At 38.6% G+C, this 27,290-nt stretch overlaps 3 protein-coding genes across 3 annotated transcripts in view; 2 read left to right on the forward strand and 1 right to left on the reverse strand.

The window, feature by feature from the left end:
* l(3)80Fg (dnaJ homolog subfamily C member 16 l(3)80Fg) lies at positions 1-23,235 on the reverse strand. Its single transcript, XM_089730683.1, has 14 exons — positions 22,825-23,235; positions 19,707-19,883; positions 17,404-17,493; positions 16,513-16,793; positions 15,246-15,426; positions 14,291-14,492; positions 12,564-12,780; positions 11,704-11,897; positions 10,608-10,771; positions 9,901-10,062; positions 9,433-9,534; positions 7,894-8,095; positions 6,487-6,613; positions 1-5,259 (listed from the first exon to the last, which is right to left on the reverse strand). Exons 1-14 carry the CDS (start codon positions 22,998-23,000, stop codon positions 5,162-5,164), a joined length of 2,373 nt encoding a protein of 790 aa, XP_089586809.1. The 5' UTR covers positions 23,001-23,235; the 3' UTR covers positions 1-5,161.
* Positions 1-27,290, forward strand: part of mmd (disintegrin and metalloproteinase domain-containing protein mind-meld) — a 937,314-nt gene that overhangs the window by 699,304 nt on the left and 210,720 nt on the right. The gene's annotated exons all lie outside the window — the stretch shown is intronic.
* The window catches only part of sni (SDR family oxidoreductase sniffer), a 241,398-nt gene that overhangs the window by 71,553 nt on the left and 142,555 nt on the right, over positions 1-27,290 (forward strand). The window lies entirely within an intron of this gene.

Consider the following 27,290-nt stretch of genomic DNA (forward strand, 5'->3'; position numbering starts at 1 on the left):
AACAATATTTAATAATTTATTATATAAATTGATATTGGAATTAAGATAAAAGAGGATAGATTTATGTCCTTAATAATAAAATAAAAATTTAATACAACAATAATTTAGTAAGAAACAGACAAAAAAGCTATCAACAACCCATATACAGACACCCAATAACGGTGATAATTATAAACTATAAACATGGCAACACTGAAGAAATTGACAAGAAATTTGTTTTTTTTTCTCCAAGACATTCAAGGTCTAGTTTTCATTCCTAACATCCCGGGAACAATAATAACAACATGGTTGTAGTGGTTATATTGAATCAGAATCACCAAATAATGAAAAAAACTGATTTGGCCGTCACTTGAGTAAAACCAAGCTACCGAATATGTCCAAAGACCGTTCGGAGTTCACACGTTGAGAACATCAGTTCAAGAATCAATACGGGTTTCTGAACCAACATACTTTTTTGCTAGACCGTTTTCAAAACTTTTTTTTTTGCGAACCATATATAAATTATGACATTCACATTTGTCTTTTATATTAAAAGCATTTTCATAAAAAAATTTAGATAAGTTATATTAAAGCAAAAATGCATTGCTCAAGCCACATTATTTTTTTAAAAGATATAACTTCTAGTCCGTAATGACCATACCAACATAAACATCATCATGAATGGAGATGAAAAATGCTTTTTTTGTTTACTTTGAAATCAGGGTTTGCTGCTAATTATCATAACTAGATTGTTAGGTATCATCAATTGATTCTTTGGCATTTTTGTTTTAAATGGGCATGTGCAATCTTGTCATGATGAATAACAGTTTTCGCTACCAAGATGTGAGTCTATAAAAAAAAACCAATCTTCTTTATTAAGCCTCAATTTTTCTGTAATGGATATAATGCTAAAAATAAATGCTAAAAACTAATTGAAAAATTTTCATGTATCTTTACTACCCAGTAAAATATAAAACAGTAATGCGATATTTATAAAATACTAAACCCTGATCTAAATGAAATGATATAGTACAAATCATTATACGTCGATTTTGGATAAAAGTACCTAAGCACCGCTTCAATAAAGGCGGGCTATTATCGATTATCAAAGAGTACTAAAAAGAATTACTTTTTATAATGTCATGGATCAATGTCATAGTTTGAAATACAAATTCAAGATTAATTATGTAAATTAAACAATAGTTTTCCGAGTTTACTACATTGACGCATTAAGACGCTTTCTGTAGTCAAAATGAACAGAACGTACGTAGTATTTTAGATTGACTAGATCTATTAGACGAAGTTCAACAAAAATATATTTTAGGTAGAGAAGGAATTGAATAATAATTATGAACCAAATAGAATTTCGAAAAGTATTATTTCTGTGGTCCAAAATTAAAAAATAAAAAAAAACCACGAACTAATATTTAAAATATTTTTTATGAATTTGAATTCGTACTTTACTATCTAGTTTTATTTTATAACATCAGACGAAATGATATAGGAATTTTATCCGTTTCAGTGCTCATCTGGTGCAATACTCGTTTAAACTGACGATTGACAGCGCCTTCATCATACAAATATTGTTTTAGAATACCTACTGCACAATTCCAGTTGTTACGAAAATTATCAGAATAAAAATTTAAAATAAACCTAACAAAAAAATTGAAAATCTATATTGTGATATTTTTCGAATGAAGATCCTACCTATAGTATAATAAACATGCAAAAGCAGCATTTTTTATTTTAAAATCCGTGTAGCTATCTTTACTTTTGTAAAAAGCGCAAGGTTGCCAGCATTTTTTTTGCTTAGAATTATTTCATAACACATCAGAGACTCAATTCGAAATTGAATTGACAACTAAAATAAATTACTAAAATTAATTTTAAGTCCAGTTTACAAGAAGTGTAGTTAATACCACGATAATATTAAATACTATAAATTTTAATACTTATTTCGACATATTTGTCAATTTTGTTTTGTTTAAAATGACACGGATGCGGTTATATCTTCCTCGCACAGAACATAGCCGTATATGTATCGCGCTACGAACTTGCTAGCTCTTCTCAGAGGCACTAGTTATATTTTATACTGGCAACATTTTAGATCGTGTAAAAGTGCTGCTAACTCAAGCCTTTTTTTAATATTTTTTTTTATCTACAATAACAACGTGCAGGTATATGTATATTATAATATTACTTGTATATTTATTGTACTATAAACCGTGAATTAGTGACTGTCAAACCTAAATGGTTGCCATTTTTTTACATTTGTTTCCATAGTGACCATATTAAAATGGCTAAACATTTTTACTATGTACACAATATCGAGTAAGATGAAGATCAGTATGGATCTTATTTTACTATTGACAAATATCGGTAAAAGAATTAACGGCATAACAAATTGACGGTCTAAGTTTAATACTGAACCGGAACCATAACCTGACTTCCTCCTCCCACATTTCCGCTCATCCCCGCAACCCCCCCCTAGTAGGTGAAACCCCCCCCCCTAGTGCTTTGGGAATTGCCAACTATTTACTGTGGGGCGAGCTCTGTTCAGAGACAAACAAGACACGAGACATGAAGTCGACCATCTCAAAATTCGCCTTCGAAGCTGCCTAAATTTAAAGAACATTACTAAATCAAAATATCCAAAAGAATCCGCACTGACCTTCAAACTGTTTCAGCTAATTTACTAATTAATAATACGATATACTTTGATCTTATTGTGCCGTGTGAAACGGTCACAGGAGACCGAATACGTTCCAACGTAAACACTACCATCTCCCTTGAGATTTAAAGTTCAAAATGCCGATAACAATCAACCGAAAACTTTGCTTCTTCATTCGATATGAAATGCGCGATTCCTTCGCAACAACCAGAGGCCCATAAGGAGGGATTCACAACAGCCTCCATTCAGTAAAAACCTTCAGATTTACTTCATATATTAATGTTATTACAAAACCAACTGCTGAGATACAACCAGTTCTTAATCTAAAAGAAACACTAAATATTTTTGACTAAATATTATTAGAGGTATGAACGTTTTTTTTGTCACGTACAACCCTCGTCAAGCAATGAACTAATGACATAATAACTTCATTGTTCGAATTAATTCAACAAACTCTTACTTTTTAGGAGTTTGTGTTTAAGAGACTTATAAACAGTCAAATTTGACTCAGATAGCTTCTAGTATTGTGTATAAATAGTGTATATATATAAGCGGAGATAATTTTATTAAATAAATAACAAAAATAATACTTAGTTTTGACTAGGAGAACTAAAATAAATAAAAATTTTGGCGACCCAGGAAATATTTTTTTTGTAAATCTGTTGTTTCTTGTTGTTATTTAGATATATCTACGTTATTTACTGAAATAGTAGTCAATGTATTCAATATTTTAATTATATAGACCTATAGAACCATTTCTTTAAAAAAAAAACAGAAAAACAACACTATGTATACAATGAACCAACAGCGCCATCTGTTTTTCGAATACATACTGCAAACATATTACCTTAGGAGATAATTTAAAAAACTCCATTAATTAAATGAATAAACATAAAACACAGTAAAAACCCTCAGTCGAAAACCAACAAGCACATACACATGCACAACAATTAAATTTATAATTCATTACGTACTAAAACTCGCAACGATCTAATATAAAAAATCCCATCTACCTTCATTTCGAGGCTGGTCACCCGACAAGCCTTGATATATCTCCATGGCGTTATAACACTTAAGCATGACCTCTACAATAAAATAAAATAGAAACTTGTCTGTAAATAATACGAGATAGGAACCGTCATTTTTTTTCATTATAACGGGTAAAACAGCAAGCACAAATAGTCCTTGCTCAGTGTACTTTAAGGCTTAGAATTCAAGGTGCTACTTTTTCAAGCAGATCATACATTAAGTCAGTGTTGGGTGACGACAATTTCGTCCTGTTTTGAACACGAAACAATTTTTGGAAACGATATATTAATTATATTGAAAATATTTTTAAACAAATCATTATTATTCTTGTATTATTTTATTGCAGTTTATACCATGTTTTAAAAAGCCAAATGAAAATCAACGGTGTTCGATGCATTCATTTTGAACAGCATCAGCTGAGTCACCTCCTTTTGTCTTTTTTTTCTTCTTTTATTTGTTTACCTAAATCTGTCTGAAAGGCAATAATTATTTTTTATTTTATTGTTATTAAATATTTGTCTGTGTTAGTAAAATTTATTTATAAAAATTATGAAGTTATGTTATTGTTCTGATTAAAGTACCAGGACCTATAAGCCACTGACTATGTACAGGGTGTGGTTAAACGCTGCATCAGTGCGGGTTGTGATTCAATTTCAATGACTATATCCGAAATTTACGTGACTTTTCCAATATAGAGACAAATCAGGGCAGCTCGTAAATATGACCATATTCAGGTAGATAGAATCTAGATATATTTTTTAAAATAAACAATTGGCAATAACAGGGCAGTAATGTGAATCACGTGCAAACGACAAATATGTAAAAATCTTAATATGGCTGTTTAGTATGTCCACGTAACACCGCTTACAAAAAGGACACAATTATTTTCGTTCTATTTTTCCCTGCACATTTATCTTTTGCGACAAAAATGTATTCAAACAGTGCATCTTTAAACTTTAAACAATTACACATCGCACAAAACACCATGGTGCGAGTGAGATGAAGATAGTCAAAATCTCAATTACAATTCGATAACGGCGGAAACCATTAGTGGAATTTATAATGTTCATAAGTTTGAACATGGGTAAGCCATACTAATAATTAATTACCAAAGTACCAATGCACTATAAATTTTTGCAAATTTCTACTATCCAGAGAATATATACTGTGTTGCCATCAAAGAAAATTCGGAGCTTACAATAATTTCTACCAAATTAGCCAATTAAGATAGACTGAAGTGTCAATGTACATATCAATAACAATTTATTCTTTAAAATATCTGTTCTTAGCCATATACTATGTCCACTAAGCAAATGGACCCACAAATATACATTCTAAAGTACAGCTTATTTCCAACGCAACAAAACTCGAATTCCTTTAATGAAATCGTACGCAAACCAAAAGACAACACAGCATCAACCGACAAACGATTTTGAACGTTATATCCGTAGCAATAGAGCACATTATTGATTAGTTCTATGTTCATTTCGTCATGTCGGGCCAGTAGTTGATGTAGTAACGGTGGGTGCTTCCTTCGAACAGCCGGTCCAACCAGTTCTCCAATCCGTCGAGGAGATTCTCTGTAAGATATGGTTATGATTATAAATACGTTATTTTTTAAAAATAGTTTTCTGTTAGAATTTCGTAAAAATATAAATGGATTTATTTAATAAAATAACTAGCTTTGTGACCGCAGCTTTACGTAGTGGGATTAAAGTTAACTGAAATTCTTTCTCTGGCTATTTCCATACCAAATTTCTTCAAAATCGGTTCGATAATCGAGGAGTGGAAATATAATAGACAAAGTTACTTTTGTATTTATAACATTAGTATATATTTGTTGTGTTAGGTAAAATAATTTTATTTTATTCTTACAGTATATACTTAAAATGTATTATTTTCTGGACCACAAAAGAAAGTTTAGCCCAGTAAAAATTTGTACAAACTGAGTTGCTCTGTAAAGAGAAACAACATTTAAAGCCATTGCTTCACCAGTTCTTGTGTTTCATGTTTCAATAGTCAAAATGTTTCAATGTTTCTAATGATTCTTCTTCTAAAGTTTCAATATTCAAAATACCATTTATGTGTCACCTGTATAACTTTATTATAACCTCTTTAAGAATTATGTCATATATGATATAGAGGTTACATACATATTAAAATTGTTTATTGAATGTGACTGGAAACTAGTAAACATGTGTGTTTTACAACAGCGGGCGTAAGATTTATCTTTCGAAAAATTTTCAGTAGATTGTATATGTATAGAGGACTTTTTTTATTACACTTTTTTTTTAATTGTTTAGATGGGTGGTGTTATGTGGTTACTGGAGCCCATAGACATCCACAACGTAAATGCGCCATCCACCTTGAGATATAAGTTCTAAGGTCTCAAGTATAGTTACAAGAGCTGCCCCACTCTTCAAACCGAAACGCATCACTGCTTCACGGCAGAAATAGGCAGGGTGGTGGTACCTACCCGCGCGGACTCACAAGAGGTCCTACCACCAGTAATTACGCAAATTATAATTTTGCGGGTTTCATTTTTATTACACGATGTTGTTCCTTCACCGTGGAAGTCAATCGTGAACATTTGTTGGGTACGTATTTCATTAGAAAAATTGGTACCCGCCTGAGATTCGAACACCGGTGCATCGCTCAACACGAATGCACCGGACGTCTTATCCGTTAGGCCACGACGACTTCAAACGCACTCTAAACATACTCCAGGTTTTTTTATTTCTTCTGTAATAAAAACTATAAAATAGCACCAAGTGAGATGTGATAGATTGAAAGAAATCGACAATTACCCTGTAGCAATACCGGAGAGTCCTGCTCATCATCAGAAGAGTCTTGGTCGGAGTGGAAGCCGATGAAGGCGCCGGCTTCCGGGTCGGCCCGTCTGCTTCCCAGGGCGCGGGTCATGCGGCTCATGCGCTGTACCAAACAATATTTCGTTAATTCACTTTTTATTTTGTCACCCACCTCTCTGACACAGGGTGTGAGGTCAGTTATAAGTCTCATAATAAATTTTATTGTCTTTTTGGCGGGAACGCGAGGAGTGAAGTTGTGTGATTTGTTTTATTTTGTCTATTTATTGTTTTGTTCAGGTTTATAATATTATGTGTAATAATGGTTAGTTTATTAACTGTTTCATATCTGTGAAAATGTGGGAAAATGAAACAAAGGCCGCTGGACGTAACCTCTCGGAATCCTCTAAAAATTCCACTGAAAAAATCTCAGTAAACGACCACCATTTTACTAAGATTATATTTCACCCCATATCATTTCATCTCATCTCATTTCATTTCATTTCAGTCCATTTTATCATTTTTCATAAATATAAGAATATAAATAAAAATAAGACATGGCTTAAAGGTCTTAGTCACCGGGTCATAAAATCCCTAAAAAAAATATATATTTTTTTAGTAGGGACGCTGCTCCCGAAAGAGGATCGTGAATGTTCAACGATCAGTATATTCCTGCCGGACCCCAAGAGCGGAGGGGCAGGTGAGGACAGGCGGGGGAGGGGGGGGGGACTGTAAGGGAGTGGGTCCAGGAGCTCTTTTAAAAAAGGAAACGGTGACTGGCACTGAGTTAATTTTATTAAATAGGTAGAACAAACGATGTGTGTTTCCGCTACTCGAGCCAAATCTGTTCTGCCGCGCTTTAGTAATAAATCGTCTTTATATTTTATAGGGACGATGCGTTCAAGAATGCCTTAGTCGGCATTATTCTTTATACTAGCGACCCGCTCCGGCTCCGCTCGGGTCAACAAAAATTTCAATGATATTTAACGTTATTTTATTTTTTAGATAAAAGAGCACTTATTGCGGCATAACTATAATAGTTTAGACATATGCTGTCGCGACACTTTGTAAGTAATAATGTGTTCTACAAAGTCGTAGTACATTACCTATTTTATTCTATCATCAATAGTTTTCGCAGGGCACGCGATGTAAAGAATATTTTAGGTAATTTTTTTACACCTTGGGTTACATTATTCTAGTTTTAGTAAGGATCCATAAGTTTTTTCAAAAAAGATTATAGCCTATGTCACTCGGGAATAGTGTAGCTTCCAAACAGTGAAAGAATTTTTCAAATCGGTTCAGTAGTTTTGGAGGCTATTCAATACAAACAAACGAACAAATCTTTCCTCTTTATAATATTAGTATAGATTACGTTACTATTGAGGGGCACATGTGCGAGGGCGTCACCTTGTGCGGCTTGGAGCCCTCGGGCAGCTTGGCGTGGTAGATGCAGTAGTAGCGGCGGTGCGGGTTGAGCGCCAGCACGGTGCCCACGCAGTTGCGGGCGTTGAGCGCGAGCCCCGCGCCGCCCAGCGCGCCCGCCAGCACGCGCGCGAACCACGACACGTTGCGCTCCACCACCAGGTACGCGAACACCAGCGTCTTGTTCCTGCCAGCCACAACCACACACATTCATATCACATCTATTTGATTTTTTGTTTTTTTTTTAGGAAACAAACCATACAATACAAACATATAATATTTTAAAAAATACCTAAAACAATAACCAAATATGTTTCCACAATCAAAATGACATATAAATAGAAAGTGAACGGAGAAGTAAAATTTGAAAGTTTAAGTTAGAAAAAAACAAAAACAGCAAAATACGCACATATTATTTTGTACAACAACTTACACTATAAGACTATAATAATCATCGGACTAAATTACCTTATAAATATTTTAAAATAGCTTTTCTATATGCTACAAGCGACAAGCAAAAGATGTCAGCATTAGAGAAGTTAGTCATACAACCTACAAGATCTACGGACAAAAGAGTTAGAAGCATATTTCGTTCAATATGATATATGCAGATATGCAAATTAACTCTATTGAGACCCCCCAATACGGCGCATGTTTGGGGGTAACAAACCGATAAAGGTAAAGTTTTTCGATACATCAACGATTTGAAATCAGAACTTGTATATATGCAAGTTTATCTTAAAAATGTCATTAGCGATATTTAGGCATCTGTCAAATATTTTTGTTATGTAAATACTACCGCTACCGTCAATTATCAACACCTTAAATCGTCATGTTGCTCTTACTGGGAACAGAGAAAAATGAATCTGCCCAAAACAGAGGGCTATGTCACGGGAACGTTCCCTATCGAAATGGGTTTGAACTTTGTCAGAGACAACATCGCACAATTTTCCAAGAATAAAACTTGTATCCTATAGAATACTGCTGAAGGAACTACATCTACTAAAAAGTTATTTTTAGTTGTGTCCAGTGTGAAAAAAAAGTAAAGTTGGTATTGAATGAAATTGATGGCTAAAAGTCGATGTGGCGGGGCAGTGAAGTTGACACTTTTGGCGGGATCATAAGACCTAAAATGTCGTTGAAAAAATTCAGACTTTTCCCTACCTATGCTGATAGCCTTGAGAGCCTATTTCACCTTCACCCTAACTTGTAGCTCACGGGGCTCAAATCGGGAGTGTTGCTAACACTGGCCCTAGGAAGAGCCGTGATTCGCAGCAACTACCACCGGATCGGAGACGCGACCCACTGAGAAGATCCGGCGAGAAACTCAGTGGGCTGTGTCTGTGGGTTAATTTACTCGTGACCGGTGCTTGAGGTACCCAAAAGCACCGTTAATGGATCGGGAGGATCCGTAATGATTCACAGACTGTTTATAACACGGTTTTTTATTATGTACTCCGCATGATATTACAAACACGTATAGAAAATGAAGCAGGTGTAGGCGGCATCTCATTGATTGCTTACTTGCGGTAAGGCCACACGATCTTGTGGAACTTGGACAACAACTGCACCCGACTCTGCATGTCCACCAGCAGCACGATGGTCCGGCAGCCGGGCTTCATCAGCCTGGGAACCAACACACGATCTTAATACTTCAAGGGGGCTGCTCTGGCGCGGACCGTGGGCGCGTCGCCGTTACGAACCGAACATTTTTTTTTATTGCTTAGATGGGTGGACGAGCTCACAGCCCAGCTGGTGTTAAGTGGTTACTGGAGCCCATAGACATCTACAACGTAAATGCGCCTCCCACCTTGAGATATAAGTTCTAAGGTCTCAAGTATAGTTACGACGGCTGCCCCACCCTTCAAACCGAAACGCATTACTGCTTCACGGCAGAAATAGGCGGGGTGGTGGTGGTACCTACCCGTGCGGACTCACAAGAGGTCCTATCACCAATGTTGTGTCGCGTGGTAGTTAGATTGGTGCGCGCACCTGACTAGCCCGTTGTACTTCTCGGCGCGCAGCTCGTGCAGCCTGAGCTCGGGCTGCGGCTCCGCCCCCGCCCTGCCGCCGCCGCCCCCGCCCCCACCTCCGCCCCCGCCCTGCTTCCTCCGCTCCTCCTTCTGACGCTGAACCGACTCCTCTTCTATTTTACTGTTGTAAATGATATTACGTCTTAGCGTTTGCTGAACAATTTGTATTACTTTTTTTCTGATCTATTAGACCCAGTCTGATGGTTTGTGGGTTATTAGACAATTTACGTTAAAAAAACGTGATGTATAAAGCATTATTACGTTAAATGTAGATGTAATCTGATTTAGGAATTAAACAAGATAGTGTGACCGCCACTCTCTCTAGCACGCCTGTATTCCAATGAGAAGGATGTCATGAATCATTTTGAATCGTTTTACATAATTACGTTTTACATACATTAACGTTCTCACGGGTGTCCAGCGGTCGAGTGCACCCACTTTGAGACGTGAGGTCGAAGTCATAATTTAATATAGCGATGGTGGGTGGAAACCGACAAGACGGTGGGGCTCGTCCATTTAGTAGTGGCGAGTAGTGGCGAGTAGTGGTGAGTACTGATGAGTAGTGATGAGTAGTGATGAGTAGTGGCGAGTAGTGGCGAGTAGTGGTGAGTACTGATGAGTACTGATGAGTAGTGGTGAGTAGTGGCGAGTAGTGGCGACAGTCACATGAGGTGCGCCATGAGGTAGCCCAGGCCGGCGACGAGCAGCACGGTGGCGAGCGCGGAGAGCGCGGAGAGGGCGTGGCGCGCGCGCACGGTGCGCTGCCACCACTCGCACGCGCGCACGGCCGCCCGCCACCACGCGCTCAGCGCCGCCTCGTCCGCCAGCTCCTGCGCACGACATCGACAACGCATTACTCAACTAATTCCAATATTAATTCCGATTAACAGATTATCATCATTCTGCCCTTGACCCAATTACCTGGGGTCGACGCAACATGTCATACTCCCCTATATATACCATTTCTTCGCTCACTTCCCTCTTACACATATCATCTTACACGCATTTCCAGTTAAATTAGTTTAAACTGATAATATTCGTTTTATGAACGTTTAAGAAGCGAACAGTCCGCAACGTGTGGGATGATACAGTAAAGATTGCCGATGAGGAAAAAAGTAAAGCAAGTATCTTCCACTGGCATTAGGGTGTCTTGTGAGCCAGCATGAGTAGGTACCATCACCCTCTACCTATTCGTGCTGCGAAGCATTAATGCGATTCGATTTGAAGAGCGGGCATACACTGTATTATAAATGAATCATATCTCGAGACGAGTGATGGCGTTTACGTTGTTATTGTCTGCGGACTCCAGTAAACACTTAAGACCAGGGGGAATCGTAAGCTAATTCAGTAATATAGGCGATTAAAAAAAGATAAAAAATCGAGATCAAATAGAAAGAGTAATCAGATAGAAAGAGATCAGATGGAAAGAGAGATTTTACTGGTGGTAGGACCTCTTGTGAGTCCGCACGGGTAGGTACCACCGCCCCGCCTATTTCTGCCGTGAAACAGTAATGCGTTTCGATTTGAAGGGTGGGGCAGCCGTTGTAACTATATTTGAGACCTTAGAACTTATATCTCAAGGTGGGTGGCGCATTTACATTGTAGATGTCTATGGGCTCCAGTAACCACTTAACACCAGGTGGGCTGTGAGCTCGTCCACACATCTAAGCACAAAAAAAAAAGATCAAATGGAAAGAGTTCAGATACGCTTCGGGCCTGTGATGTCAGCTCAGCGCCGGAGACCAGGTCGGGCCCTGGTTACCTGCACGTGCGCTTCGTAGGCGAGCTCCTCGGTGGGCTTGAGCAGCCGCGCGATGGTGTGCAGCAGCGCCGCCTCCGTGCCGTTGTGCGGCAGCCGCGCCGGCCAGCTCTCGTTGAACCACTCGTACTGGATCCGGGACACCTCGCGCCGCCATATTATCACTATGCGATGCTCCACTTCGGATGTGTCTATGCCTATTTACAACCATGTTTTATGTGTTTTATTTATTTATGTTTTGATTGCTAAAATTGATGGACGAGCTGTTCCAAATGGTGTTAAGTGGTCGCTGAAGCCCTTGAACACCAACAACGTCAATGCCGCCACACATCTTGAGATATAAGTTCTAAGGTCTCAGTATAGTTACAACGTCTGCCCCACCCTTCAAACCGAAACGCATTACTGCTTCACGGCATAAATAAGCAGGGTTGTAGTACCTACCCGTCCGGACTCACAAGAGGTCCTAACACCAGTTCAAATTGTTCCCTGATTTAAGCAGCTTCGTATGTAGAACTGGCAAAATCGTCAACTGAGTTGGATACATACTTTTATTTGTAGGTTTGTGACCTTTGTAAAAATGTTCAAAGGGCGTCCTCCGTGTTAACAGTAGATTAAGTAATGTAACTGTTTAATTTTTATTGTGAATAAAATTATTCCCTTACATTATAAGCTAGATTAGTTTTCGTTAACTTGTTGTTTTGTCCTATAATAATTGTAAGGAACATTGTGTACACACATTTGTCTTGTTTAGTCGTACGCAAGTGGCTTATATTACTAACCACATTTTTTATTTGTTATTTATCGTGTATTTTTTAGCTTGTAATGTGTATTATGTGCTTAATAAAAAAAAAAAAAGAGCTGACCGGATCCGTTGGCGAGCGCGCGCACGAAGTCCGGCTGCGCGTGCGTGTACACATAGGCGAAGTGCGCGCGCGCGGGGGGGGCGGGCGCGCGGCGGGCGAGGCGGCGCAGCGCGGCGCGGGCGGGCTGCGAGCCGGGCCCGCGCGCGCACAGCAGCACGCAGCACAGCCGCCGCCGCGCCGCGCGCCACTCCACCGGGCACGCGCGCTCCAGCACGCTCTGTGGACGCGCATTTTTTACACGCTTTATATCAGCTTCACTTGTATGTATGTTTGTAACTGATTCCTTTAGACGCGATTTTGACCCACTTTAAACGGCCAGATTTCATTCAAACCGATGACAATGCAATATATTAAAAAAATTGAAATCCAACTAAAAAATGAAAAAATAAATAATAGTTTGCATGGTGCATGGTGTTATTAGTTATAAATATTTTTCTGACAGATATGAGTAGAAGAATTATTATTTCAATAATATATTAAAAAGCACCCCACGCTTTTTTACAATAAAATATATATTTTTTTACACTATTTGAATTTAAATTTATTAAAATGTATGTTCTATTTTTTAGTAGAATTTTATATAAAGCGTGTTTTTTAGGTTTTTTTATGATGCATATATTACTGGTGGCCCGGAGGCCTTTCCAGTTCCACCAGGAAGCTGGGCGAGCAAGGCTCAGCCAGGAGGGGTGGGATTTGCTAATAGCTACCCGAGCGCCTCCGAAGAAGACCTAACAACTCAAGAGTAGCTGCTTCGCGAATGAATCTACTACCGAATCGGAATCGCGACCCGCTGAGTAGATCCGGCGAGAAACTCAGCGGGCTGATGCATGGATTAGTGAACGCGCATGTACACTTACGAGAACTATCGGATCCCATGCTCGAGTAAAATACTTTGCAATAAAGTTCTCACTTTTGATCATTGCCAATAGCGTCTGTTGATGTGATAAGGTTGCCTTTTAAGTGGCTTGATATTTGAAATGAAATACGTGTGTTTTGTGTAGCACTTTCTATGACACTGACCAATATATTTAAAATAATAAAAATATGACAGTGACTGGCCGTAACGATTTACATGCAAGGAGTATTAATATATTGTTATACAAATAAATCGAACGCGACGTTATATATCCTGTATTAAGACACCCATTAGCCACATCACGCTGCCATCGATCTGGCACCCAAACTTCGAAGCGAAACAACAATCAGAGTTGTGGATGGTTTTTAGTTTTACATCCACTGATGCAGTAACGCCATCTAGCGAAACGCGGATAAATGAAAAAGACGTTACTAGAACTCATATGGAACTATAAAAGCGTCCCGGTGAAATCTATTCCGAGGCTCGAAGCAACGCGCCTATGGGCTTTTGTAATCACTTTACAAAAGTTTGGCCGTGAGTTCATTCATCTCTATACACAACAAAAAAAAGTATAAAACAAAGTCGCTTTCTCTGTCCCTATATCCCTATGTTTGCTTAAGTCTTTAAAACTAGGCAATGGATTTTGATGCGGTTTTTTTTAATAGATAAAGTGATTGAAGAGGAAGGTTTATATGTATAATAACATCCATTAAATAATGGAGAAATCAAAAATAAATTACAGTTTCCGAAGCAAAGCGGGGACGGGTCACTAGTACACCATAAAAAAAACTTAGCGAGTTGTGTTTACAGATGAGGGTAGACAGAATTTTAACAAAACAAACATTGATGTGAAGAAAAAAACGGCTGGTACCTGCGACGAGAGCCTGGGCAGCGTCAGCAGCTGTTCAGCATCGATGAGCTGGTGGAGTGTCTCGGTGGGTATCTCGGCGGTGCTGACGGTGGCGGCGGGCGCGTCGCTGTCCTCCTTCACCAGCACCATGGTGTCCACGTCGCGCTGCACCTTGAAGCGGCCCGACACGTTTCTCGTGTCTTGAGACTTCATGTCCACGAAACTGCCAATAACAACAACAATACTTGGTTAAACTTTAAGGGAAACAAATTTGTTGGCGCCTGTACGAGGTCTGTATAACGCGATGTGGCCGATACCTTTCGACGACCGTTGAAGGCGGTGTGGTTTGTATTAGACGTGGTGTAGACCAGGAGCTCCCAAACTTATTTTGCCTGCTGCCCACTTTGAGAATAAATTATTTTTTTGCGCCCAAATTTTTTCACCTACTTAAAAAGCCTATAGCAAGAGCTCAGTCGGTGTCTAAGAGTCCTCCTAGATGAAATTACAAATCTCCAAGCCAAGCCTCTACACAACGCGCCTTTTTTTCTGGGTCTCTTACCGCCCCCCCTTTAGGCATGCAGCGCCCACAAGGGGGCGTTATCGCCCACTTTGGGAAAGGCTGGTGTAGACGAAATAGCTTAGAAACTGAAATTCAACTTTATTGCGTTTAAAGTTTTTTTTTTGCTTATACAGGTTAACGAGCTCACAACCCAGCTGGTGTCAATTAGTTTCCGGTTTCCATAAACATCAACCACACAAATGCCGCTACCCACTTGGAAAAATCAGTTCAAGTCACGGTTTTACTGCTTTACGCCAGAAACAAGCAGAGCAGTGATACCTACCCGTGCGGGTTCACTACACGCCTTACCACCATTATTTAACTAACTAATTTACATACAAGGTTCTTATATCTGTTGATCCTTAGTTTAGTCATCAGCGATATCCTAGTGGCGTGCTAGAGATGGGGACTACGCACCCGAAGGCCACGCGGTCGCGGTAGTGGAAGGCCGTGACGAGGTAGCGCAGCCGCATCGTGTGCCGCTCCTCGAAGATCAGAGCCTTCACTTTGTTGTCCTCGAAGTCCGAGATGAACGAGTCCACGTTCGCATCCGTCACACTCAACACCATCTTGTACGGGAAACGCCAACGGATGAATTCTGTGCGATATAGAATAATGTTACGCCGGTACGAGTAACGCCATCTGTCGTCGAAAAGCAGAAAGGAATATCAAAAGAACTAGTAAAATCGAGAACGCTCGAGAGGCGCCTCGCTATCTATTATCAAATAGCGGAAACACACATCGAAACTACTCGACCTATCGAGAATGTTCTTGATAATTCTAGGGATTTTTTTTATTGCCCTTGTAGGCAGAGGAGCATACGGCCCACCTGATGGTGAGTGGTTACCGTCGTCCATGGACTTCTATGGATGTACTATCAACTATAAAAGCGTTGCAGACTGATGCCACGAAGGCAGTTGGTAATCGGATCTACTCGAAGCGAAAAAGCGATCGGATCACCTGAAGCGAAGCGGAAGACGTGAATTATGAATTGTAAAGTGTTCTGAGTGTTGAATAGAGTTTTAATTTGTACTTTGGTGGAAGTTTTATTTATCCCGAACCCCAGTGCGTAACAATAAAAACTATTATTTCTTGTTCAAATTTAACTTTTCAATTTTAAGTGGCGTAAACATGTTCCGCGCTAATTTCCACAGCTGGACCTAGGCCTCTCCCATGGTTCACCATAACGACCGGTCCTGCGCATCCAGCAGATTTCTGCAAATTTTAGCAGATCGTGGGTCCACCTTGAAGTAATTTAGAGCGACCGTGTGACGAATACCTTATAGGAGCATACTATTTTACTATTGAACTCGGACGGTAGAATGGCGGACCACGAGCTCGTACAAAGAACGCTCACTTTCGTTATTAACTTTACTCAAAATCTAATCGCCTAATTAATGTTTTATATACATACATAATATGTATTTTGTAATCTATCGTTAATCATAGTGTAATCATTAACTTAAGATTGAAGCATGCACAGGATTACACAATTTTTGATGTCCACGCACTTTTGCGGCCGACTGTACCAAAAAGTTCGCCAACCCTAATAACTTACCCGTCAACCCTAATAGCTCACCCGTCAACCCTAATAAATCGCCCGTCGACCCTAATAACTCACCCGTCAACCCTAATAAATCACCCGTCAACCCAAATAAATCACCCATCAACCTTAATAACTCACCCAATATCTTTTGCGTTGAAGACAGGCTCTCTTTGTAGACGTAGACGTGTTTGTCGAGCACGAGCGTAAGACAGGGCACGCCGTGGATGCCCACGCGGCGCGCCAGGCCGGCCTCGTGGCCCGCGTGCACCGTCGCCATGGTGACGCCCAGCGGCTGCATGGCCTCCACCAGCCGGCGCCACGCCGCCGCGCCGCGCACGCACTCGAAGCACCAGTCCGTGTAGAACAGGACTATGGCCGGAGTGTGCACGCTCTTCTCCAGTATGTTGTTTTCGAAGTGTCTGCAAATATAATGCCCAAACAAAAACTACATTTTGCGGGCAGCGGAATGGCATGTAAACGTGTAATCACGACACGTTTTTATTGCTGTAAGCTGACAGGCCACCTACCCGGGAAGAGATGGCGAGATATCATCAAGCGTATCAAGCCTGCCCCCTCCGATACTATGTAACAATCACAGCCGCTCTGACAAAAGACGGTAAACAGTCGAGGTCACCCTAAGCACGTCATTTCGGATTCTCCCGATCTATCGTTGCTTTTAGGTACCTCAAGCACCTGATTAACTAAATACTGATATGATTCGGATTAACTAAATATTATGTAAATACAATAATTAATATCCTAACAAATCCGCAGATCCTCGATTGTCAGAAAATGCTTAAGCCTTTACTAAATTATGTTATGTTTTTTATCTTTTTCTCAAAAAGGAATGAATGCGCTTACTGCAGGACCTGTCTACACCACATTTTCTAGACTGGTAAATAATTCCTTAAATATTAAGTTCGCCACTGTACTCTAATGCAAAAAGTTAAATAAATAAACAAACACTTAATTTTATTATTATCCCTATTACCGTTTTTTTTAATTACTGTTAAATATTAACCGACTTACCTGGCAGTGACGGAAAGTTTGTGGAAGAGCGTTATGTCTTGATCTTGGGTCCGGAAATGGGTGCCGAAGAACTCTTCGAACGGATCATTGCTGCAAATAAACATTGGTACGTTAGATTGAATTAATATGAGTTCACGACGAACTTGGATTTAAGTTTTCCTAGACCCTATGCACATCTCAACGTGGATGGAGCCCTATCCACATACAAACACGAATTCGGAGCCTCCTTGTATTGCTAAACGGCTATCCAACCCTTAGAACTTAATTATTTTTTTCAAATTTATCATTAAATATTATGAGCTTTGGCTGAACAAGGAGGCATTTTTTACTATATTTCAATGGCATTGTTCAGTCTATACTACAAAAAAAAAACATAAGCATCACACTTGTGATATTGATTTCTCAATTTATAAAATACAGAAATAGTTTCATGAATGCAAACTGAATTAGGTAATTAATAAGTATATTATATTGTATTTGAATGTACTGATTATTTATCTGACTATGATAACGAAGCTATAACTTTTACAACATATAACTAAGATTCGGTAACTAAGATCGGTTTTTCAAGATATCTCATCTGATACGGTGTTTACATTAGTGTTCGAAATAAACATCTGGAACTAGTCATTCCGAAAGTTGTTTCTTTACCAAACTATCTAAATGTGTTTAAGTAAATTGAGTGGAAGTATTTCGAACTATTTTGTTCTAATTCTGTTACTGCTTGTTTTTATGGCGCTACATAATATGTGAATGAGTTCAAGGCCTGCCTAGTGTTGACTGGTTAGTGGAGACCACAGAAAATACACCTTGAGACATTAGTTGTCTGAAATTTACTATACGCTGTGGATGTCCCACCCTTCAAAATAATTGGTACGATATTTCTCTGCTGACTGTATAGTATTTATACTCACTCATTCATTCATTCAATTACTATTATGATTTGTTCACTCACCAACAAGTGTTAGTACCTCCTTTCTGCTTTCTATGCAAAACTTTACATGTTTCCTAAGAGAGTGTATGTGTAGATGTAGCTATATTGTTAAGGGTACTCATTTTCATTTTCATAAAACATTACTGAACTTGACATGTAACTCAAAGTGCATACCTAGGTTGGGTATCAGATAATTATAATAAAATATGCTTCTTTAAATTTTGTCTTTATAATTATCTGAATATTTTTTTCCGGTTTGTCAGAATTGTTAGCAAATACCAGTAATGGCATCTGTCATCAGATCGAGAATGCTCTGGGAAATCACTGACATCATTGACACGACTGCGAAAGTGTGACATTGGCGACATCTAGTTCGTTTCTATTCAAATCGAAGCAATGAACGGATTTGAAGTCGTCGTGGCCTAGAGGATAAGACGTCCGGTGCATTCGTATCTAGCAATGCACCGGTGTTCGAATCCCGCAGGCGGGTACCAATTTTTGTAATGAAATACGTCCTTAACAAATGTTCACGATAGACTTCCACGGTGAAGGAATAACATAGTGTAATAAAAATCAAACCCGCAAAATTATAATTTGTATAATTACTGGTGGTAGGACCTCTTGTGAGTCCGCATGGGTAGGTACCACCACCCCGCCTATTTCTGCCGTGAAGCAGTAATGCGTTTCGGTGTGAAGGGTGGGGTAGCCGTTGTAACTATACTGAGACCTTAGAGCTTATATCTCAAGGTGGGTGGCGCATTTACGTTGTAGACGTCTATGGGCTCCAGTAACCACTTAACACCAGGTGGGCTGTGAACTCGTCCACCCATCTAAGCAATAAAAAAAAACAACACCTGAAGCGAAATGAAAAAATGAATTGCGATAGTGAAGTCTATCTTAAGTGCCGTGATAATTAAATTGAGTTTTAATTGCTATTTTACTGAAGCTTTTTTTATTTACGGCGAGACCAACATCGTAACGTAACTCGCTAATCCTATAAGCTGTAAGAGAGAAAGAGAGAGCTCAAGGCAAGCTCTATGTTTCCCTCGCCTCGACGACACGTCGGTCGGGCGTCCTAGGAGTGGCGCCGCGAATCTGGTTGTAGTATTGACCGCGGGAACCCCCGTACTCTGAACGGGTTCTGACCCCGGGCGGAGATCAGACGTGGGGTGTAAGAGTACAGGGGAGTCGATTAGTGCGATAGGGCCCTAAAACTCCTTGGGCCTGCGGTCTGCTCTCAACATCTGCAGATCGTCAAGTCCCACATATACAGCGCGCGCCCTAAGCGCGGGGACCTCGTAGGAGGGTCGCCCCCAGCCCGAAAAAAAAACAAACTAGACACTGTTGGCTAACAGCAGAATATACTAACCTGAACCTTGCATACTGACTATAGTCATGTCTCGGTTTGTACATGTGGTCGTCTTCGTTTGTGATACCATACAAGTCGTAGGCCTGCCTCCGTTCTGTATCCGAAAGCAGCTCGTAGGCTTGCTTGATCTCCACAAAACGGTCTTCAGCATTTGGATTTTCATTCTTGTCTGGGTGCCTAAAAAGCATTTAATATAACTAGTCAGGTCATAAGTATTGTCACACTGAGTAAAAACTTTTCTTTTAGAATGCTGCCCACAAAAAAGTTTATTGAATTCGAATTTCGAATTGTTCATGAAAATAAAAATGTATACTTTTTAGAATTTTACTCATTTTTAAATATGGAGTGGACGCTTAAAGAATACCGTGTTGCAGTTATTGCGTTGCATCGTTGCGGTTACGCGCCAATTAAAATTTTTAACATACTGAGAAATTTGAATATAACCAAAAGATTCGTTTATCGTACCATCAAACGATACAATGAAGACTCTAGTGTAGATGACAGGTCTAGAAGTGGTCGCCCTCGGTCTGTTAGGACTCCAGCAGTGATAAAAGCTGTGAAGGCGCGAATTCAAAGAAATCCCAACGGTAAGCAGAAACTGTTGGCCCTTCAGATGGGGTTAAGCAGAACCACGGTGAAAAGGGTGTTAAATGAAGACTTAGGGCTTCGGGCATATCGAAGAAAAACAGGACATCGTTTGAATGCTCGTCTAATGGACCTGAGACTGAAGAGATGCCGCGCTTTGCTGAAGCGGTACGCGGGAAAAAAATATCGGGAAATTCTTTTTTCGGATGAAAAAATTTTTACCGTAGAAGAGAGCTACAACAAACAAAATGATAAGGTGTACGCACACAGTAGTGAAGAAGCGAGCAACCGTATTCCGCGTGTCCAACGAGGTCATTTTCCATCCTCGCTCATGGTATGGTTGGGAGTTTCTTATTGGGGCTTAACAGAGGTGCATTTTTGTGAGAAAGGTGTAAAAACGAATGCAGTTGTGTATCAAAATACAGTCCTGACGAACCTTGTGGAACCTGTTTCTCATACCATGTTCAATAACAGGCACTGGGTATTCCAACAAGATTCGGCGCCAGCTCATAGAGCGAAGAGCACACAAGACTGGCTGGCGGCGCGTGAAATCGACTTCATCCGGCACGAAGACTGGCCCTCCTCCAGTCCAGATTTGAATGTTAGATTACAAGATATGGCAACACTTGGAGGAAAAGGCGTGCTCAAAGCCTCATCCAAATTTGGAGTCACTCAAGACATCCTTGATTAAGGCAGCCTCCGATATTGACATGGGCCTCGTTCGTGCTGCGATAGACGACTGGCCGCGCAGATTGAAGGCCTGTATTCAAAATCACGGAGGTCATTTTGAATAAACTTTAGTGTCATAAGAATCTATGTTTTGTTAAGTTCATTTTGGTATATGAATGGTTACATAATGAATAAACTTGTTTCAATTATTTTACATTAAACATGTGACAGAATTTATGACCTGACTAGGTATATACATGCTTTTTAACAGTAATACAAACAACTTTTCAGCATACATTAAAAATTACTGATCTTGAGAAGATAAGAAAATATAACCCAATAGTGAAAAAATATAAACAATTCAGTCCTCATACTACATGGAACATGATAAAAATTACTCTTGCTAGGGAAAGAAGAATAACATAAATTAACATTTAGGTGACAAGAAATGTTTCTTCATTCATATATTTTAAAATCTATAAGAAAGGAGTGACATGGATCAGTGATGGATTTAGGCTTGATGCCATCCTAGGCCTTGTTTATCATGCCACCCTCAATGTTAGAATAAATTTTATTAATTTCGAACCAATATTTTTTCTTATTTTTCAATAACTTTATTTCCTTAGAATAATTTTTTTTAATTATAACTAATAAATATTACAGATAAGGATATAATAAACATTAGAAAAATATATGTACTTATTTTTAGTATTAATCAATTTAAATTATTCAGATTTTGTAATTTTTAAATGCTTTATAAGATGAATTTCAGTAATAAAACAAAAAGAAAGTACGTCATTCGATAAAGACTCTATTTATAATCTATTAAAAAAAATATACCTTATTCACAGATTGAAAAGTAAATAAAAAAATTAAATTATTTTATATTCCATAGATTTTTTTTATATAAATTAATCTGTACTCATTTTCAAAGGCGACTGACTGTCTTTAATTTTTTCGTTTCTGATATCTTTTGGCATATCAAAAATTTTGCAGACCTTCAAAGGCTAGCCCCGGGCCTCACAGGGCTAGGCATAAATCAATCACTGATATGAATAAAATCAAGAATAGAACTCAATCAATCAAGCATATTTTGTATTGTAAAAAAGTGTAAGCCTAGAGCCATCACTAACTCAAAAATTATCCAAACTCAGCGTAGACTGAAATCTAAACACAAGATATTTCTAATAATACAAACTTGTGTGGTGCTTTGATTTTAATCAAAATAATTCAAATGGTTCTATGAAAAAGATAGCGACATAATCAAAAAGCAGTAACAGATTAGTATTTAGGGAAGTAATATTTTTGTGAATAGGGAAAAGTTTTTAAGAGTATTCGGCGGATTCAAAAGACTTAAGAACTTTTTGAATTATCTGAAATATCTGATTATCTCAGGTTTATAAAGCATCCATAAAATTAAATAAAGTAAATATAAACAATTTTTTATTAATTATTAATGATAAAGCAATTTTATATTACAGAAACCTCTTACTCATACAAAACAAAGGAAGATGTTCCTTATTTGTGTAAGAATTTTAAGATAGCTATTATATGCTGATAGATATTATATGCATATAAATGCTGATGCTGAATAAAGATATATTTAATAACCATTTATATTTGTTTATTTATTGAAGTGGCATTTCAAGAAATATAATATAAATTATTAGTATTATGTAGGAATTCTTTTTCTTAATTTGTTAAGTAAATTAATTCAATTAACTGTCAACATATCACTTTTAGTATGAAAGGCAATTAGGAGCAGCTGAATAATTACAATGAAACATTTTTATACTCATTTGTCGTATACCTTGACATACTATTGTTTTTATAATTAAACTGGTACTAGTGACACAAAACTCACCATTCCTTTGCTAATTGCCGATATGCCTTTCGTATCTCGGGCAAGCTTGCTTTCCGATGTATACCGAGAATTTTGTATGGGTCACCGATCTTCTGTGCGACCGTCAGGGTACACAGAATAACCACCAGCAACGCCCACAGCCAACGACCCTTCCAACCCTTCAAGTTCCATTTCATATTCCTAAAAATTAAATCTTCAGCACCCCGTTGAACGAAACAGTTCGAAATTCAAACATTTATCATATGGAGAACGTGTTTTCGACTTCGACACACATGACTGTGTTAATAGAAAACTAACAAAGGATATAAATTAAGCTGTTATCAGTCATTTGTCTTAAAATAGATCTGCTGAAAATTAGTGAAAACCGAAAATTCTCATGAAAATCTTTGCAAAACGTCAACCAGCTCAAGTCATTTTTGAGGCCAAAATACCATAGACAGTGACTATTGTTTTTCTGCGCAAATTATCAAAGTCTCCTACAGTAAAGCTTATGACATTAAATATATTACATGTTATCGAGCAACACTTCCGGCCTCACATAATTAATTATTTACGAACTTAGGAAATATATAGAACTTATTATTGTCTTATAATAATAATTAGTAATTTCATAATCAAGTAAATAGTTCATTCATATTTCTTTATACTTATAATATTTTATTGGCGCCTTCCGCTTGACAGCTTCCGGCGCAATAAACCTTACGGCGCAATAAGCCTTAATGCTATTTATGTTACATAATTCGATATTATTAAATAATAATTGTACGTAAATAATCAGCAGAATAATTAAGATGAACAATGTTTAATATTACCCACTAAGTTTGTATTTAAATAGGTCAAGATGATTGTATAAATACCGGCGGTTAGCATATCTCTATTGCATTCGTATTCTACCCACCGTAACGTGTACTAAAGAGAATATAATATTTCGTGTGGATGTAAATTGTCTCAATTGTCGCCGCCACCCTGAGGATCCGTTTATACTTCAGAAGTGGGATTATGCCAGGCCCATACATTGACGGATTTGAGAACGCTGAGAAACACAGGCGATACAAAATGCGACGTGTCACCCAAACCGATGCGGAGGTTATTCCAACGTTCCGGCCGGATGAAAAATCTAGCAACGTCAAGGGATGGCTGCACAAGATCGACCAGTTGGAACACGTGTATGGATGGGACAACAAAGACCGCCAGTTCATCATGCAGATGTCTTCGTGGGTCGGCTAGAGAATGTGCGATACACCGCAACTATACTACACATCTGCGACTGGCTACCACATGGAGAAGAGAAGGTGCTGTTGCTCCAGTTGCAAGAGGGACCGACTTACAACCGAAGAAATGTTACGCCTGCCGAAGAGGTCGCGCTGCGAGGTGTGCCATCGCCCGGGACACACGTCGGCCAGCTGATGGTATGCAGCCAGCTCTTCACACCCAAAAGTGAGTAATGTCTTATTTACAACATACAGCATATGCATAGATTTGCACAAAAAGATAGTGTTAATTAATGGCTCTAGTCTCATTGCATACACAGACACGGGCAGCAAATTAAATATTCTGTGTGGCATATGCTGATAAGTTTAAAAATTAAAGATTAAGTCTTCCGTGGTTACAATGAAAGGTTTTGGAGGCGCATACCCGTCGACCTCTTTAGGAACGTGAATGTTCATATAGACAACATTATTGTGGCTTTGTGGAAATAACGAATTACGACATCGCTGATATAGATTTAATAATCTGAGAATCATGATAAATCAACCTAATATCAATATCACAAAATTCTGTTAAATTCGTGGGTAGTAGTGATACTTTTAATAGTACTCTTAGTGAGATAAAATTACATCACAGACTTGTCGAATGTATTTAGGACACAGCTGTATAATACCACAGTAAAGTGCTGCTTTGGTACAAGTTTATCTCAATATTAACACTAATGAAACATTTCTTGTGAATTCTATATATTTTGAGCTGGGCTGTATGTCCTATTTTGGGTGGACTTGTAAGGTCGAAGGATTGTTTTTTAAAAAATAATTAATATCTGAGACAAAATCATTGAATGGAAATATAATTGATTAATAAGCACGCGTGGAAATTATAACACAAAATCAAACTACTTCAGGATAGAGGCTGCATAATTTATAAATAAAATCTGTGTGATGTACAACTGATAAAATCTGTGTGATCTACAACTGATGAAATCTGTGTGATGCACAACTGATGAAATCTGTGTGATGCACAACTGATGAAATCTGTGTGATGCACAACTGATGAAATCTGTGTGATGCACAACTGATGAAATCTGTGTGATGCACAACTGATGAAATCTGTGTGATGCACAACTGATGAAATCTGTGTGATGCACAACTGATGAAATCTGTGTGATGCACAACTGATGAAATCTGTGTGATGCACAACTGATGAAATCTGTGTGATGCACAACTGATGAAATCTGTGTGATGCACAACTGATGAAATCTGTGTGATGCACAACTGATGAAATCTGTGTGATGCACAACTGATGAAATCTGTGTGATGCACAACTGATGAAATCTGTGTGATGCACAACTGATGAAATCTGTGTGATGCACAACTGATGAAATCTGTGTGATGCACAACTGATGAAATCTGTGTGATGCACAACTGATGAAATCTGTGTGATGCACAACTGATGAAATCTGTGTGATGCACAACTGATGAAATCTGTGTGATGCACAACAAACCAAAGGTGTGTGATGCACAACAAACCAAAGGTGTGTGATGCACAACAAACCAAAGGTGTGTGATGTACAACAAACCAAAGGTGTGTGATGTACAACAAACCAAAGGTGTGTGATGTACAACAAACCAAAGGTGTGTGATGTACAACAAACCAAAGGTGTGTGATGTACAACAAACCAAAGGTGTGTGATGTACAACAAACCAAAGGTGTGTGATGTACAACAAACCAAAGGTGTGTGATGTACAACAAACCAAAGGTGTGTGATGTACAACAAACCAAAGGTGTGTGATGTACAACAAACCAAAGGTGTGTGATGTACAACAAACCAAAGGTGTGTGATGTACAACAAACCAAAGGTGTGTGATGTACAACAAACCAAAGGTGTGTGATGTACAACAAACCAAAGGTGTGTGATGTACAACAAACCAAAGGTGTGTGATGTACAACAAACCAAAGGTGTGTGATGTACAACAAACCAAAGGTGTGTGATGTACAACAAACCAAAGGTGTGTGATGTACAACAAACCAAAGGTGTGTGATGTACAACAAACCAAAGGTGTGTGATGTACAACAAACCAAAGGTGTGTGATGTACAACAAACCAAAGGTGTGTGATGTACAACAAACCAAAGGTGTGTGATGTACAACAAACCAAAGGTGTGTGATGTACAACAAACCAAAGGTGTGTGATGTACAACAAACCAAAGGTGTGTGATGTACAACAAACCAAAGGTGTGTGATGTACAACAAACCAAAGGTGTGTGATGTACAACAAACCAAAGGTGTGTGATGTACAACAAACCAAAGGTGTGTGATGTACAACAAACCAAAGGTGTGTGATGTACAACAAACCAAAGGTGTGTGATGTACAACAAACCAAAGGTGTGTGATGTACAACAAACCAAAGGTGTGTGATGTACAACAAACCAAAGGTGTGTGATGTACAACAAACCAAAGGTGTGTGATGTACAACAAACCAAAGGTGTGTGATGTACAACAAACCAAAGGTGTGTGATGTACAACAAACCAAAGGTGTGTGATGTACAACAAACCAAAGGTGTGTGATGTACAACAAACAAAAGGAAGGTGTGTGATGTACAACAAACAAAAGGAAGGTGTGTGATGTACAACAAACAAAAGGAAGGTGTGTGATGTACAACAAACAAAAGGAAGGTGTGTGATGTACAACAAACAAAAGGAAGGTGTGTGATGTACAACAAACAAAAGGAAGGTGTGTGATGTACAACAAACAAAAGGAAGGTGTGTGATGTACAACAAACAAAAGGAAGGTGTGTGATGTACAACAAACAAAAGGAAGGTGTGTGATGTACAACAAACAAAAGGAAGGTGTGTGATGTACAACAAACAAAAGGAAGGTGTGTGATGTACAACAAACAAAAGGAAGGTGTGTGATGTACAACAAACAAAAGGAAGGTGTGTGATGTACAACAAACAAAAGGAAGGTGTGTGATGTACAACAAACAAAAGGAAGGTGTGTGATGTACAACAAACAAAAGGAAGGTGTGTGATGTACAACAAACAAAAGGAAGGTGTGTGATGTACAACAAACAAAAGGAAGGTGTGTGATGTACAACAAACAAAAGGAAGGTGTGTGATGTACAACAAACAAAAGGAAGGTGTGTGATGTACAACAAACAAAAGGAAGGTGTGTGATGTACAACAAACAAAAGGAAGGTGTGTGATGTACAACAAACAAAAGGAAGGTGTGTGATGTACAACAAACAAAAGGAA

The sequence above is a fragment of the Bombyx mandarina genome, chromosome 10, assembly GCF_030267445.1.
Source record: "Bombyx mandarina strain Sakado chromosome 10, ASM3026744v2".
Classification (NCBI taxonomy): Eukaryota; Metazoa; Arthropoda; class Insecta; order Lepidoptera; family Bombycidae; genus Bombyx; species Bombyx mandarina.